We start from the raw sequence: 17,492 nt of genomic DNA, 5'->3' as shown, positions 1-17,492 counted from the left end.
ATGATGTGGGGAAACCAGCTTTCACAAATGTGCAGAAAATTGAGAAGGCTCATTTGCTTTTTTTAGTCTGTACATGCACATATATATAAACTGACGGCCAAAAGAAACCTTACGACTCTGTGAGTTAAATTTAACCAAAGTTGCAGCAAATTAGTACCAAATTATTGTAGGAAAACTCTGTACGAAGCATATTCCCATATGCGACAAGCGTCAAATACGCTTACACGAATTTGTTTTGAGACAACGAAGAAAGTTGAAAAATCACGTGATCCATGGATGTCCGCAACTGCACATGTAATAGGTGTATAAAAACGTTACACACAATGTGTTGGACTCGCACACTGACTAAAAACCACCAAAGTAATGCCTCGATTGACTCCAGAACAACGCGAGAGGGCCCCTGAGTATGGTATTGATGGGAGCCAATCATGCCCACCTTGCAAGGACCTTCGGCTGCTCTCGTGTAACTGTGTCAAACTTGATACAACGTTACCGACAGACAGGGCAGACATCGGACAGGCCAAGAACAGGCAGGCCTAATGTAACTACGCCCAGAGAAGTCTAGTACCTTCGAACCTTACACCTGAGGAACCGCCTCCTGACAGTGACGTCATCCTTAATCAATGCCTTAGGTCACCGAGTCAGTCGGCAGACCGTGTCCAGGAGACTCATGGCTCCCGGAATTAGGGCCTATCGACCATTCAGAGGGCAGTTGTTGACAGCCGAACATCGTCGCCAGAGGTTGCGATGGGCTCGAATTGTACGCCGTTAGCTGCGACGTGATTGGCAACCTATTGTTTTCACGGATGAAAGCCACTTCTGCCTGTTCAAAGCCGATGGCAGACAGCGAGTTTACCGTCGAAGAGGCGAACGGCTGCATCATGTGTCCATGAGGTGGTACCGTTTGGTGGCCGCAGCGTGAAGGTGTGTGGGTTGTTATTTGTGGAGAGGAGCAGATACCACTGGTCATCATTTACGGGAACTTAAGAGCTCAACGTTACGTGGATGAAATTTTACGTCCTGTTGTCCTGTCATTCCTTCAACAGCATCCACGTGGTGTCCTGTATTAGCATGACAACGCCAGACCTCATACAGCTCGAGTTGTGCAGAACTTCATGGACGCGCCAAATACGTCAAGGTCTTGTCATGGCCTGCACGTTCCCCAGATATGTCCCCCATAGAACACCTTTGGGATATCACGGGTCGTCTAGTAAGACAACAGTCACACCTTACAGCCAACCGACAAGAACTGGCGTTCGCTCTCCAAAATGAGTGGCAACTAATCCCACGTCATCTCATCGGACGACTGACTTTTTGTAGGCGTCGAAGAGTTTTTGCCTGCATTGAAGCAAGGGGTGGCCACACGCGATATTAATTGGTTTTAATATTGACTGATTTTAAAAATATATCAACTTTTTGTATACTCTGCGCCTTGTTAACCAAGATGGAATGGCTATTTTTCTACCCCTACTCTGTTTGTTCACTTGTAAAATGTTTTGAGGCCTCTTTGTCCGTTCTTACTCAAGAATTTCAATATCTAAAGTCATTGGTCTTTTCAATATGCTCAACTTCAGTCATCCTGATTTTTGCTTTGACAAAATAAATTGATTTGAATTCTTTGTATCTTTTGTCCGTCAGTTTATATCAGTCAAAGAGGAAAACAATATTCTGTTAATGCTATGTTGCTCTCGATCACCTGGAGAGCTCTTATAGTACGTGCTGTCAACAGCTTATCATCTTCACGCCCCCAAAATCAGTGGACGCAAGAATTGGAGAACATTAAGACGTGATCAGCCCAGGTAAGTCCAATGCAAGTAGTTGTGCAGGGCGTTGCAAACATTAGACATGACCAGTACACGCAAGCATACTGCCAGCGGTTGGGGTGTCATGTTTGGTGTCTTCAGCATGGTGTTACAAAATCTTAGGGGGTCAACAGAGACAAACATACTGCCACGGGTTGGGGTGTCATGTTTGGTGTCTTCAGCATGGTTTTATAAATAATATGAGGGGGTCAACAGACTCAAACATACTGCCACCGGTTGGGTGGCCATGTTTGGTGTCTTCAGCATACTATCACGGGTTGGGGTGTCATGTTTGGTGTCTTCAACACGGCGGTATGCCACTGATTTGGGTGTAAGCTAATTAAGTGTTGCGGTAGACATTCGTCTAACAACGATCAAGCAAAGAAGACGTTCAGCAAAACCATTACCAACAACATTTACCATCAAAGGGAGAAAAAACCTGTAACTCAACAAAGAAACTATGCGTGAATATAAACGTATTTTGTCTTTATCATTCTGTTGTGGTTATTTCTGCTTAAGGCAAAAGAGATACTTATTTGTAGCCCAAAGTCCACAAATGGCTGTTGATATCACGCCTTAAGTGTCAAGGTCAGTAACTGAGTGAAGGTGAAATTGAAGGATTGAAAAGTAAAACGTGTTCAACTTGCCCGTTGACGTCCATAAGGGGAAAGATTCATGATTCATCCTAAAAAATTGTTCTTACATCGGGCAAATCCTGCAATCATTTTTCGGTGACTGTGAATGTGAATTTTAACTTCCTGTTGCGTTAACCCCTGATGATGTGTCAACGTTATTCCGTCACACGCTTTCACTCTAAAGTGTCATGAGCTTTACGATGAGTATAAATCTCCAGAATCGTCCAGAATCTCTGGCAGTGACTCATACTTGTGTTTAATTCCGGGGCTAGGAACCGTGTCTTAATCACGTAGAATTAGATCGCCACATTGCAATCAAGATGCAAATGGTACACATTGTTTGAATATCGACAATATTACCACGGTACGCGATATGGATGCTGATTTCAGTCATTCGCCTAGAACATTCCTTGCATGCGTCTTTCCAACATCACTGAAAACTGTTGACTGCTTCTCTTTGCGTGATTCATTCTTATTATCGTACGTTTATTTATATATGCTTTGTTAGTTCTTTGGTAGTTTGCGTTAAACATTGTTTTGGGATTTGGCCTTGTGATTATTGACCTGGAACGTCTATATTGGTCGATGGCTTGTATACAAAACTATGCGTCGAAACAGACATTCGTATACTAGCCGTCAACCACGATAGACGTTCCAGGTAAATCGCAAAGCCAATTCCCAAAAGAATGTTTAATACAAACCATTAGAAAAGTATATAGGCATGGAATTAGGGTGGAATCATGCAAAGAGAAGCACTTAACAGTTTTCAGTGATGTTGGAAAGACGCAAGGTACACTCTAGGTGAATGGGAGAAATCATTATTCAAATCGTGACGATGTTAGTACATAGGTTTCGCATGTTTTAATATATAAATTCAGAATGAATACCACGAACTACAATAAGGTCTGACTTAAATGTATGAAAACTTTGTGATTCAGGCTGATTATATCTTTGCGGGATAAAATTAATGAGTTGGCACAGCGGCTTGCCCAAAGTGTGGCAAATATCCATCAAGCCCAGTAAATCTAGCGGGTACAAGGAGGTAGATACGGATCACGGATTTCAGGGAAACCAGGGGAAACAGCTTCAAGGTAGGATACAGAAGGGCACAGATGAGTATCGTATCTCCGTGGACAACTGACTCAGGTCACGTTAATCAGGCCTGGTAAAAAAACCTAGGTGATTGGTGTTGCTTTACAATTGAGTAATTCTAGACCCGTGACGTTTAATAAATTGCAATTAACATCAATGCAGATGTTTTTTCGCCTAATTCTGCTTAAGCCGTGGTGCTAGGTGGCGTGTTAATTGCTAGTATTTATGCATTTACATGAACAGTTAGAATAAATTCCTGACTGAGATAAATTGTCAAGACGCCGTATTTCACCGGTTACATGTGACCATTTTCCAGTTATTACACTGTCGTCGCTGCTCTGGTTTCACTCACTATGCTGTACGTCTTTAACTATACTGTATTCCTGCATAAACCAGGATTCTGCTGGTGAACAAAGCATCCCCGAGGTCTGGCCCCTTTGCATTGTTTTAGTGGGATTGTATATTAAATGTGATGACAATACAGCATTTTGTGTAATTCTCCACCAGTGACGTCTAATAAATTGCAATAAACATAACTGCATTTTTACCTAATGCTGCTTAAGCCATGGTGCTAAGGAGCGTGTAAATTGCTAGTATTTATGCATTTACATTAACAGTTAGAAAAAACCTTGACTGAGATAACACGACAAGAGGGCGTATTTCATTGGTTTAGTGTGACCATTTGCCAGCTATCACACTGCCGTCGCTGCTCTGGTTTTACTCTTTATGCTGTATGTCTTTAATTATATTATACTTGGGGAAACCAGGCAAAGCCCGGGAGAATCTTTCATTCAAGGTCACGTGCATGCATATGTATGAATGTGTGTCCAAGCATGTATGATTTATGTCTTTCGTTATTTCATTGATGTTCAAAGGTACATAAGAATATTTTACTAATACAAGAGCGGCAAAAAACAAAGAAAAAACAACAACAACAAAAAAAAAACAAAAAAACAAAACAAAAACAGACAGAGCCTGACAGAGAACTTGTCTGTGTATGTAAAAGTAATAACGAATGCGTGCCCTATGTCGACGTATGTGGAGTAGACGGCTTGCGGTTCAACAACAGGCGTCTGTGTTGGGGCCAGCTAAACTAAACCGCACTATACTTTCAGGGCGGATGATATAGGCCTACTATTACGGTGGATGGGGTGTCGTTTTTGGTGTCTTCTGCAGGACGTTTCATTCAGGCTCCATTATTAACATGTCAACAGATGGCCAAATCTCCTCATGGGAGGATGGAAAAAAGTTTACATGTCACACCTCTTCCAACCATTTTACACCAGTGTACCCCCAAAAAATTCTTGAGGAAGACGTTTAACGGCAATAAAATAAATATCTAAATAAAAGTTCGGGAATCTGTGACCGTTTATATCTAATCGACTTGACTCTTACCGGGTGTATTACTGAGGACCCTTCGAACTGCAGTGTCAAGAATGGAAAAAAAAACCCAAAGGATTTTGTCTCAGGTTTAAAGCCTGCTTGGTGTGTACACAAAACCTACAGGTCTAGAAAAATGTTTTGTGACACCTTCAACAGGTAGCGCCCTCCACATGTGTTGTACAGAAGACATACACAGATATCTTAAGAGAGCACGACACTACAACCTATAAACGACTGACCTCAGATTGGGCTATTCTGTTGCTCGATAGGTTTAATGATACACTGTATATAATTAAAGGCTACAGGTTGCCCAATTCAGGCAAATGGGTGCAAAATTTGCCTCCGAACTGAAGAGTGAAGGGGCACTGATTGGGTAATGCTGCCATACAGACATTTTAGGTTGTTGATGCACTATAATATTTCTGCACTTTTAATTTGTACACAGTCAAAATATGTCCGAATTTAGTTTGTTCTTGATAGAATTGAAAACCTTTTTTCCAGTGTTACTTCCTCCCACTTGGAGGTACCATGGTAACAAAATGCTATGACTTCACTTCCATCAACCACAGCTCAAAAAATGGTGGTCATGCTAGGTTGATTTTTTTGATATGCGGTATTTATTTGATTTATTTGATTGGTGTTTTACACCGTACTCAGGAATATTTCACTTATACGACGGCGGCAAGCATTATGGTGGGTGGAAACCGGGCAGAGCACGGGGGAAACCCACGACCATCCGCAGGTTGGTGCCAGACTGATATGTGGTAAAGAAATGTGCAAACTGCATGTGGTGGTAAGACATTGTACCACGAGAAAGGCAAATATATTTTTGAGGTTGAAGTTGAAGAATATAATACATAAATATGACGATTCAACGTAACCTACAGGAGAGAGGCCCAGTTTTACCTGATCACCTTTCTTTTGATCAGGTCAAGTTGTAATTGTTTTAAAATGACCACGGACTACTTTATGTGTATTTGCCATGGCTGATCTTCAGTCATCACCCCTCCCCCCTAAAAGTTCACCCCGCCTTTTTCCTGCAAAATTCCAACTTTGCACTTATAATGCTTAAATTTTCAACTAGTAAGATCGTAAGATTGCATTTATTCGACCAGAACTGTTTTAGAATGTGTATAGATAGGTTTAGAAAGTTATTTTATCCTATTATTTTAAAATATTTACATATGAGACTTACTATAGAATTGTGCATTGCCATTTTGTTACATGCAAAGTGATTTTAAAAAACAGTAAATATACCATCGGTGTGTTTTAAAATAGGTCTGAAAGTTGATCTGCTTCTTATGTTTCATAAAATTTGGTTAAATCTGCTTCCTGTGAGCAATAATAAAAAAATGTCACTTTCTGGAACAAGTGGTGTCTGCAGGTACTAATGGGGAAAGGGTTAGCAGTTCTTAACAGCTCTTGAATTTTCACTTCTGCGCTGAGCTTTGTAATATTTGGGTTATAGTGCCAGCATCATGTTAAGATATTACTGAAAAGTGCAAGCTGTATGTGGTGATATGGCATTGTACCACGCGAAAGTTAGGGCATATATATTTTTGAGGTTGAACTTGACAAATTTACTACATAAATAGCTACATAATTTACTACATAAATTACTCTACAGCATAAAGAGTAAAACCAGGGCAGCAAGGACAGTATGATATCTGGCATGTGGTCACATGTAATGAAATGAAATACGGCCTCTGGTCAATTTACCTCAGTCAGGGATGTTCATGTAAATACATAAATAGTTGCAATTTACCCGCCCCATAGTATCAAGGTTTGAGCAGAATTAGGTAAAAAAAATGCAGTGATGTTAATTGCAGTTTATCAGACATCACTGGTCTAAAATTACTCAAAATGCTGTGTTGGCATCACATTTAACATACAATCACATTAAAACAATGCAAAGGGACCAGACCTCGGGGATGCTTAGTCCACCAGCAGAATCCTGGTTTATATGGGAATATGGACAAACCGGGGCCCAGTTACACAACCGGAAGCTGGAAATATGTATACGTACATGTACAAGTGTCGACATAAGGAGAAGATCACTTATCAAATAGTGACACGTTCGTAAAATTGACCCTCTTTACATCTTAAATAAGCCCATCTCTACCATGTCACAACAAGTATAAAGGGTTAAAAAAAGAAAACTAAAGAATGAACTACAGATGAAGAAATCAGGGTTTTTTTATCAAGCGACTTGAAATGCGTTAAGTGTATATCGTGTATATCGAATCATTAGATACAATCAAATATTAGATACAATTGAACATTAGATACAGTTAATCATTAGATACAGTTAAACATTACATACACTTAAACATTACATACAGTTAAACATTAGAAACAGTTAAACATTAGAAACAGTTAAACATTTGATACAAGGACTTCATGAAAGTGGATCCCTCATACAGATCCAGTGCCGTCCACCATTAGGTTAAAGAATGGGGAGGGACGTGTGACCTAGTTCACATAATGTTGGCCTCGCTTTCGTTTCTGACACCATCTGCACGCCCCAGCCAATAGTAAACTCAAACCTGCCGCGAACAGAAATGATCCTGTTATTTGAAATGGCACTTCGTACTCTCCAGTCACATCTCGCAAGTATCCTAAAACAAAATATGAAATACTTCAGTATAGAGATCAAATCTAGAACAGCAGCGATAATATGATAGCTGGAATCGGCTTCAGTAAAATTAGTTTTTAAAGGTACGGTATTATTAATGCAATTTAATAGATGTCACTGGTCTTGAATTACTTAAATTATGTGTCATCACATTTGAAAACTCTAAAAACAGTGAAATGAAGATAATGCACATGGGCCATGCCTCTGTGATGCTCAGTCAGTCAGTAGAATTCTGGTTTATGCAAGAATAGAGTATGAAAGACTACAGCGTAAAGAGAAATAGCGAGGATAGTGATATTTGGCAAATGTTTACACGTTATAGTTAAAATCTGGCCTCCTTTATTTGCCCCAGTTAGAGCTTAACACTCCGTGTAAATGGTTAAAAAGTAGCAACGAAATGATCAACAAAGTTTGAGACATGACGTATTACCAAAAAATAATCAAACTTCTCAGAAACACCTTTATCCACATAACCGATCATGTAATTTACCCATTACAGACATATCAAGTACGCAGAAAGCATCATTTTCTCCGTGCTGAAGTGAGGGTATTGGGCATCTGTAGGTAAACGTAATCCATCAGCATGGCAAAATTTTCATAACTGAGAATTATCTATCGCCGTGTCAAGGTTACCATGTAGGACACCTGTAGGTCAGAGTAATCTATCACATGCCGAAGTCACCATATAGGACGCCTATAGGTCAGAGTAATCTATGATGTGGCCGAAGTCAGCGTATTGGACACCTGTAGGTCAGAGTAATCTATCACCGTGACGAAGTCACCATATAGGACATCTGCGGCCCAGAGTACTGTATCGCCGTGTCGAAATCACCATATGGGACACCTGTAGGCCAGAGCAAACTATCACCATGCCTAAGTCAACATATAGGACACCTGTAGGTGAGAGTAAACTATCATCGTGCAGAAGTCACTAAATAGGACATCTGGAGGCCAGAGTAATCTATCGCCGTGCTACATGAAGTCGTTTTCTAGCGCAACTGTAAGTAACCCCTAAACAGACTCCCCTTTTTACAACGGCACATTATCTCATCCTTTCTGTCACGAACAAGATTAGTTGAGAGAGAAAAATGTTTAAAATGTTTATGAAATCAGACGCTGTAGGTGTCTTAATAACTCAAATACCTACCTATTAGCTGACTCCCAGATGCAGCGCCAATGCTGGATACAAAACTACTCATGCCCAGTAATCGGCCAAAATCTTTTAGACCAAAGAAGTCGATAAGTACCACACCTCTATAGGCAGTACTGGTACCAACAGTCAGACCAATGATGACCGCGAAGATAGCCTGCGACCAGAATTCTGTGGCGAATCGGGAGAGGAAACAAATCGTGCCGAGAACAAACTGTGGAATCATGACGAGTTTGTAGCGTGCCATGAAGTTGTAATCACCCAAGAAACCTAACCCAACACGGCTTAGGAGATCACCAACTCCAGCAATAGACAATAGAAAGGCGGACTGGTATTCTGACATCCCCAATTCCCTGGTGGAAGCCGGATAGTATTGAATCACGCATTCGCTGCCCGCAGTAGAGAAAAACATAAACATTTGTAGAAACGGAAATGGGGGATTTTTGAGTAGAGAAACGCTTGGTAACATTGACCTCCAAACAGACGCATTCGCAGGTCTGTCTCTGTTGTCTTTCAGGAGAATTGTTTTATTGCTAGCCTCACAGTTTCGAAACAACGTGCAGATCGTCGATCATCTGCTGTGTTAGCTGTTGATGAAATATCAACTACTTCCATGTCAGGTTCGGGGACAAAATACGTGACGTTTGAAAAATCTTTGATGGCGGTATTTTTGTCCGCACCCAAACGAGGTGGAACTTCTGGGACAATGATATATTTTGTTGGATTATTCTCTGCACTCTGATCTTGGCTCTCAGAACATCCAGTCGCCGACATGATACGTGAACTGTCTTGTTGTACCGGAACGATTTCTGATTTCACTATTCTAGGGACTGGCATCATTAAAGAAGAACACGCCAGTGAATTCAGGGTCAAGCCGGCGCAAATCAAAGCAGTTCCTCTGTAGGAATATTCGTTCAGCAACCATTGGACCACAGGTGGAGACACCAAGACACCTAAACTGCTACCACTCATGACAATTCCGTTTGCCACACTCAGACGTTTATCAAAATACCGGCCCACCAAGCTCATGCCACATGTCATTCCGATCTGTATTGCTGCTCCTGTGTGACACAATTAAAATTGTGGAATCATAATTAAACAAACACTTTGGACGAAATGATGGAAAGCCGTTCAGGTGTGGAGAAGGGTCGAGTAACTGTAAATTCCTGGTCCAGGACTTGGTGTTACACAATAAATGATTTCTGTGTTTAGCGGTGGGATGGAGTGGGCATACGAAATGCGCAGAAAGCACGGAGGCTATGTTTCAGTTGTGGTTCTTTAAGTATGGCGACATGGCCCAATGTATGCCTGACTGGACAATTCATATCTCCCCGACGAATTTAGTAAAGGGTTATTCTCTTTACAACAACCACAACAGCGGCTACCGTTTCTTAATAGAGCGTTTGAAACAAAAACGAGTGACTGGCTTTCGATATGATGAGAACATTCAAAATAAAACAATGAAGACGGACTTGCTCAAAAGCAGTTGAAGAACCAAACCCTCGTTAAACCTCGAAAGCCAGAATATGTTTAGAATATATTAACTAGGAGAGTGTTTATGAATGTATATATAATAAAGAACTATATATTTCACTATAGGCTAACAGACCTCAAATATTTAATGACAACATTAGAAATCAGAAATGTAGGGTATGTTTGATGCCGTATTGGGCATCACATCGAACATACTTTCCTGGATTGTCGGTGGAACACACCGGGGTAAAAAAGGCCCTGTCACAGCTACCAGCTTTGCTTTATAACTTCATTGTGATATTATGCTGTAGGCGCTCTCAAAAAGCATTTGGCTCTATAACTGGTCAATGTGAATTAAACATTCATTCTATGTTTTAAAAATTTCTCCTTGGTTAGGGAGAAAATAAATGACAAAGAAAGTAAGTTTTATTATTGTAAATGATACATACCTGTACAAACTCCCTGCACACAGACGTGTTCAATTCTTGTGCTGAAGAATGTAACTAAAAATCCCAGGAAAGTCAGAAAAGCGGAAGCGGCGACCAGCGCCCTCTCGTGGAAAATATCTCCAATCCCAAAGATGAAGAGAAGAGCTAGCACAAAGAGATGAGTTTGCAAATTAAGTAAACAGGCATATTTCCTATCGATGATATACATCAATGCATACATCTTATTGATTCTTGATTTTTGTTTCCCTCAGTTTACTAAATTTGCCATTCGATACGCAAAACTACGTACACTAAATTCTTCTCTCAGTATATTGTGGATTTGGAATTGACATGCTCACTTCCTTTTAGATTCATTTATACAATATGTCCTGGTGTGTTTACATGTTATTTCTTTCATACAGTTCTTGGACATGTGAGCATTTACGTGTTCCGCCTTTTTAGTGAGATACAGACATATGTATAGTTGTGTTTGATGTGTTCTTACCACCAAAACATACGTGACAGACATATGTGCATTTGTATTTGATGTGTTCTTACCACCAAGACATATGTGACAGACACATGTGTATTTATATTTGATTTGTTCTGACCACCAAGACATATGGTTTTTTTTTGTATTTGATATGGATATATGCAAGTGTATTTGTATTTGACTTGTTCTATATACCTCAGTCTGCTCACAGATATATGCGTATATTTTTTTTCATTTGGCGTGTTTTACCCCTTTAAGCTCCACATAAACATATGTATGTGTATTTTTCTGTTATGTGAAACGTTCTTTTCGGACGTATGTTTTGTATTTCACCTTCAAGCCTTACATAGACATATCTGTATTTGACTCTCTAGATGTATGTACATATCTGTATTTGACTCTGTAGATGTACATATACATATCTGTATTTGACTCTCTAGATGTACATAGACGCACATGATGTAGCGAATCCTATGGAGATACAGCTAAAGATGAGCGACACCTTAGCCGTCGGTGCCTCGTATATCTCCATCAACTCCACAACTAATATGCCCAAACCTCGATAGAAGCTCATCAGCAAGAACACATTCATCATGGACGCTGCAAATATTAAAGCGAAATTGGAACAAAAATAGTTTTAAAGAAATACATTTGAGGTTTAGGAAATAACCTGTGCGAGGAATAAACCACAGATAAATTACATCTCGAAACAACAAGCCGGAGTTGGAAGGTCTACATTTGTGCTGTGACGACGAGCAGCCCCATCTTGACCCTCCTGTCATCTAAACGGCATCCGTTTTTAGTGCTGTAACTCAATATCAAACATTTCGTGGCCTAATAAGGATTGGTGTAAACCTTGTTCAGTCTGTGAGATAGCAGCCATAAAAATCTTGACATAGGTTCACCTCGGCTATCTGACATCGAAAAAAGATTTTACACTCTAAAATACACCGAATTACAGTCGGGAAAAAAAAACGGAAGTCCTAATAGGGTATCGATTCAGGTTGTAAGCACGTGTGGTTGTTGTATAGAGAATAAACTATTTTAGACTGTAAGTTACACGTGTACATAATTGTCAGAGGATCCACAGTATTTTACGTCCTGGTATGAGTGGAGCAAACCACATCCAACTACTACTTCAAATGATAGCTAATAGCAAAGTGATAGCAAAGGCCGAAAATCATATTTATTTGTTTATTTATTTATTTGATTGGTGTTTTACAGCGTACTCAAGAATATTTTACTTGTACGACAGCGGCCAGCTTTACGGCGAGAGGAAATCTGGCCGAGCCTAGGACAAACCAACGACCATCCGCAGTGTGACTGAAAATCAAACCAGTTACGAATTTGTACCTTCGGTTCTAGATCACACGAAAATGTTTGATCTTAAGTACGGAGGTCACTTATATGGATGTAGGAAAACAGCCCGGAAAAACGGAATATTAGTACCCTCATTTTCGTTAACGATTACGTGCACTAAATTCATCTCTCAATGGATTCAGTGTTGCCAGTTTACACCACTGGTGGTGAAGGTCTATTTACTAAATAATAATCTTAGAAATCCCAGATCCCAGATGCCATATGTAGCTGTAATTATTAAACTTCGACAGACGCCGAATACCAAAACTGATAAAAAAAGGTGATTTTACCAACAGCCACAACCCAGGCCCAACCCGTGTCGGGGGGAAATGTATCACGGCGAGACTCCTTCACATCTGTCGTCTGTTCATCTGTGAGGTTAAGGGTGCTGTAGTCTGTACTGGTCAATGTCGACGCTTTTGACATTTTGTGGAAATTTGTGATAGATCTAAATCAGGGAATGCAATCAACTCCAAGTGGACACTGTTAAGTCCTGAATTCCTCTAATAACGCTATATGCCATGATAATAGAGTACAAGTTCTCATATTAGCAGTGCACAGCTATGTTGTCCCATCCACAACCTTAATTCATTGTCACGCGCGGAAATTTTATCGGAATCCTGTCACAGAATAATATAAAGACTACAGCATGGACAGTAAAACCAGACAGTTAGCAAATGGTGACATGTGGCAGGTGAAAAACGGCCTTTTTTCAGTTTACCTCCGGATTTTATTTTAATTTTACATGCAAACGATTAGTTAGTAGCAATTACACACCCCTAGCATCGTGGCTTAAACACAGCTAGGTTAAAAATGCAGTGATGTTAATAGCAACTTCTCTGGCCTAGAATTACACAAAGTGCTGTGATCTCGCTGTAGCAGTAATCACTGGGCATAAACTATGACACAAGGGCGTCTTGTTGGTTAGACTGTCAGCTTTGTTGGAGTACTGGACGACACCGTAAAATTTATTTATTTGATTGGTATTTTACGCCATACTCAAGAATATTTCACTTATACGACGGCTGCCAGCATTGTGGTGGGAGGAAACTGGGCAGAGCCCGAGAGAAATCCACGACCATCCGAAGGTTGCTGACAGATCTTGCCACGTACGGCCGGACAGGAAGCCATCATGAGACACCGTAAAAGCATGTAAATAAAATGATAAGTACACATACACAAGCAACGTATTGCACAAAGTACAGTATTACACTTATATTAATTCTGATCATTTGCAGTTTTACACCATAGTAATAAAAGCGCAATATTGTACGTTCACAGAGACTTGCATGGGACTCCACACTAATTGTGTTACCAGTACTCTTCAGGGAAAAGACTAAAACTCTTGGGTATTCATTTATTGCTACAACCTACAATGACTAAAAACGATACGGTACCCGCCTGGTCAGTTTGACCCAACAGTAGGTTACCATCTTCAGATTGATATAGATAACTTCAAGCAATGCAATTTCAAAAAAATAAAATCACGAAGTCACACAGAAACAGCATTTGCCTATTAATGACTAGCCTGCACTATATATACGGCCATGTCTCGCGCTAACGCTCGTCACCAGCTCCGACACAAAACACAAACGAAATGTAAAATGAGTTCAAGTGCACTTAATTTTTAAACGAAGCCAATCATAAACATAGCTGCGCATCACATGACCCACCCGAATGCATGCGAATAACCGGTCAAAACGCGTCCAGTCCACCCAGTGCACGAAAGCAATCCAAATATAAATGGCAGAGTTTTATCTAGACCGGAATCAAAAATAACTACAATTGAAACCATGGTAACCCGAGAGCTTAGGCTACATTCTCAGTTCTTAACTACTATATGTATATGATTTAATCTTAAAACCCAACATTTTGGCAGTGGTAGGAAGACGGTGGAAATTTGTAATGTTAGATTAACATCGCAGTTTTCAATGGAATTTAAAACTTTAGAAAAGTCCCAGGAAATGTTTTCATTCATGCGTTCCACACCCACATTAAAAATGATAAAAATGATTTGTAATCTTACATTATGTTTTGGGGCCTCCGTGGCTCAGCTGGTTAGCGCGCTAGCACAGCGTAACGACCCAGGAGTCTCTCACCAATGCGGTCGCTGTCAGTTCAAGTCCAGTTCATGCTGGCTTCCTCTCCGGCCGTAAATGGGAAGGTCTGCAGCAACTTGCTGATGGTTGTGGGTTTCCCCCGGGCTCTGCCATAATGCTGGCCGCCGTCGTATAAGAAAAATATTCCTCAGTACGGCGTAAAACACCAATCAAATAAATAAATAAATAAATTACATTATATTTCAACTTCCCAAATGTGTAACGAGCCGTAAAATTTCAAGTTATTGACAATTACTTAATTTTACTGGTTTTTTACGCCGCAGTGAGGAATATTTCACTTAAAGTACAGGAACCAGCATTATGGTCGGAGGAAACGAACATAACCCTGGGAAAACTCATGGCTATTCGCAGAATGTTGTAGATATGTCACAAGGTAGTGTATATGTACGCATGCCCAATTATGCTAAGGAGGATTTACTGCGTTTGCACAGTGATTCTCAGCGGAGGTGCAGAACTCACCCAACATGCAACATGCAACATGCACAGATTTATCTTATTTTAGGATACGCAATTACATGGTGTGAGTAATCTTCATATTGGACGAGAGGTCAGCAAAGACACATCAATTCAGTGCAGTACACCGATGTATGGGTGAATTGCTTTAGTGAGTGAGTGAGTGAGTGCTTGGGGTTTAACGTTGTACTTAACAATTTTTCAGTCATATGGCGAGGAAGGAATCCTTAAACTGCATGTAATGTGGGTCTTTGTTGCAGGACAGATTTCCACCGCTCTTTTATCTAATGCTTCTTCACTGAGACGCCTTACCAAAGGCAAGTAAGCTGCCCCGCCCCAGCCATTATATTGATACCGGTCAACCAGTCGTTGCACTATTCCCTTCATGCTGAACGCCAAGAGAAGAAGTTATAACTTCCTTTATTTAAGGTCTTAGGTGTGACCCTGGTCTACTGCTCCTCATGCGGAAATTGCTTCAGTAATGTGACAATTGTATTCACAATCCAACAAAGAGAGATTTACTCAGTTGATGCATTCGACGCCGTTTGTAGGATTCGATAATGTGTCTATGTTTTACGCCGTACTCAAGAATATTTCACTTATGCGACGGCTGCCACTATTATTGTGCATGGGAACCGGGTAGAGCTCGAGAAAACACCACGATCATTTGAAGATTCCTGTCAGACCTTCCCACGTACACCCGGAGAGTCCAGCATGAGCTGGACTTGAACTCAGAGCGACCACATTTTTGAGAGGTGCCTTCGTCATTGCGCTAGGCGTACGAGGGAAAGTCAGCCAGCAAAGTACGGATAGTCGTAGCTTTCCCCGATTTCATCCCACCTGGCTGGCGGCAATCGTATAAGTGCGGCTTAAAACATCAATCAAATAAATAAATATACCAGAAAAAGAAACGGCCCAAGGACAGAGCCCTGTGGAACACCTGCACCAGTGCTTGTCAGAGAAAAAGTGGACTGGCCAATAATGTATATACAACGGCGGCCAGCATTCTGGTGGTGGAAACAAGGCAGAGCCTGAGGAATACCCAGTACAGTATAGGTTGCTGGCAGACCTTTCCATGTACTGGCAAAGACTAAGGATTGTATATATATATAAATATTGCGTTGATATATTGCGTTGATTTTAAAGTGATATATATATATCTATATATCTATATATCTATATATATATATATATATATATATATATATATATATATATATATATATATATATATATATATATATATATATATATATACCTCTAAACGGGAGGACGTTGTTGGGTTTTTTCTTGCTCTTGGTAATTTCTTCTTTTTTTTTGATGTTTGTGATTTGGTTGTGGAATGCGTTTTTGAAATTCCAACCGAAACATTCATATTCTGACATGGAATCTGTTTCCTTCAAAGCACATTTCCTTCAAAGCTGGCAGTCATTCACTCAAGTCCACTTTAGACCAGTCGTATTGCTGTCATTCATTGTGTAGGATTTTACCGGGTTTGGGTTTTACCGCCATTTATACTCCATTTTCTGTATGCATCACTTTGTGAGCTTGCGTTTCGCCACTTGCTATTTTTTGGGAGACGTTTTTTTTTGAGCTTGTATCGTTCATTGTCTCTTTGTGCGATTATGCACATTTTATTCCAGTTTTTCGTGGAAGTGACTTTGTGTATATTTCCGAGGGGTGAAACATACGTCGACAGGTCTGCATCACGGACGCTACTGTCAACCCGTCCGCCCTGAGGAGTTACCCCCTCACAGGCAGTAGCGGACCAACCACCTTCGGCGTGGCGTGCCTCTGTCAGATTATCATCCTTCGATTGGAGAATTCCTCCTAACTGTGAACTATATTTTGATGTGGACTGACTCGCCTGTGTAAGCCGGAATATCCCATCCGGATTTGGACGTTGTCATTAGTAAGAGATTTTTTGTAATTATTTCTATTGTTTGGTATACCATTGTCAGTTGTATTATTTGTCTAGTTTTTTTCAAATATATGTACTAAACTTTTTCTAGCGTCTTTGTGTTTCTTTGCTTGATCTTGTGTAAGGCTTATCGCTGATCTGAAAGTTGAAAAAGTCAGTTGTTACTCATCTTTACTCTCCTATAGTGGTACCCTTATAACAAACATATATGTTAAAGCTTTGACCCTTATTAAGGTCGTAAGAAATAAACTATAGCTGAAATGAACAGCGAAGAAATGATCCAACATCGATAACTTAACAAAACTGTTTTTTAAAACAAATGAAATATCGACGTCTGAGTACAACCATTGAGAGACAGGAAACACTGTAAGATAAGATTAAAAATTTATATGGTCGTTTTTTATTTTTTTTGTAAGGGAAGCTACTGGAATGACACTTGAGGCAAACACGGCAAGGAAATGAACCTCTTATTCAGACCCGCACATCTGTAGGCTTAGATAATGAGGCTGCGTGGCCTAGCTCATGAAGCTTCAGACAGGGTGTTAACA

The 17,492-nt window shown here is 40.3% G+C and overlaps 1 protein-coding gene across 1 annotated transcript; it reads right to left on the bottom strand.

Annotated features, from left to right (window-relative positions):
- Positions 1-9,210: 9,210 nt before the first annotated feature.
- LOC135479735 (monocarboxylate transporter 13-like) lies at positions 9,211-12,876 on the bottom strand. The gene is made up of 4 exons (XM_064759638.1): positions 12,741-12,876; positions 11,548-11,691; positions 10,620-10,763; positions 9,211-9,758 (listed from the first exon to the last, which is right to left on the bottom strand). The coding sequence occupies exons 1-4, from the start codon at positions 12,874-12,876 to the stop codon at positions 9,211-9,213; spliced, it is 972 nt and encodes a 323-aa protein (XP_064615708.1).
- Between the last annotated feature and the right edge of the window lie 4,616 nt (positions 12,877-17,492).

The sequence above is a fragment of the Liolophura sinensis genome, chromosome 12 (genome assembly GCF_032854445.1).
Source record: "Liolophura sinensis isolate JHLJ2023 chromosome 12, CUHK_Ljap_v2, whole genome shotgun sequence".
Taxonomy (NCBI): domain Eukaryota; kingdom Metazoa; phylum Mollusca; class Polyplacophora; order Chitonida; family Chitonidae; genus Liolophura; species Liolophura sinensis.
This window is presented reverse-complemented; position numbering and strand designations above follow the sequence as displayed.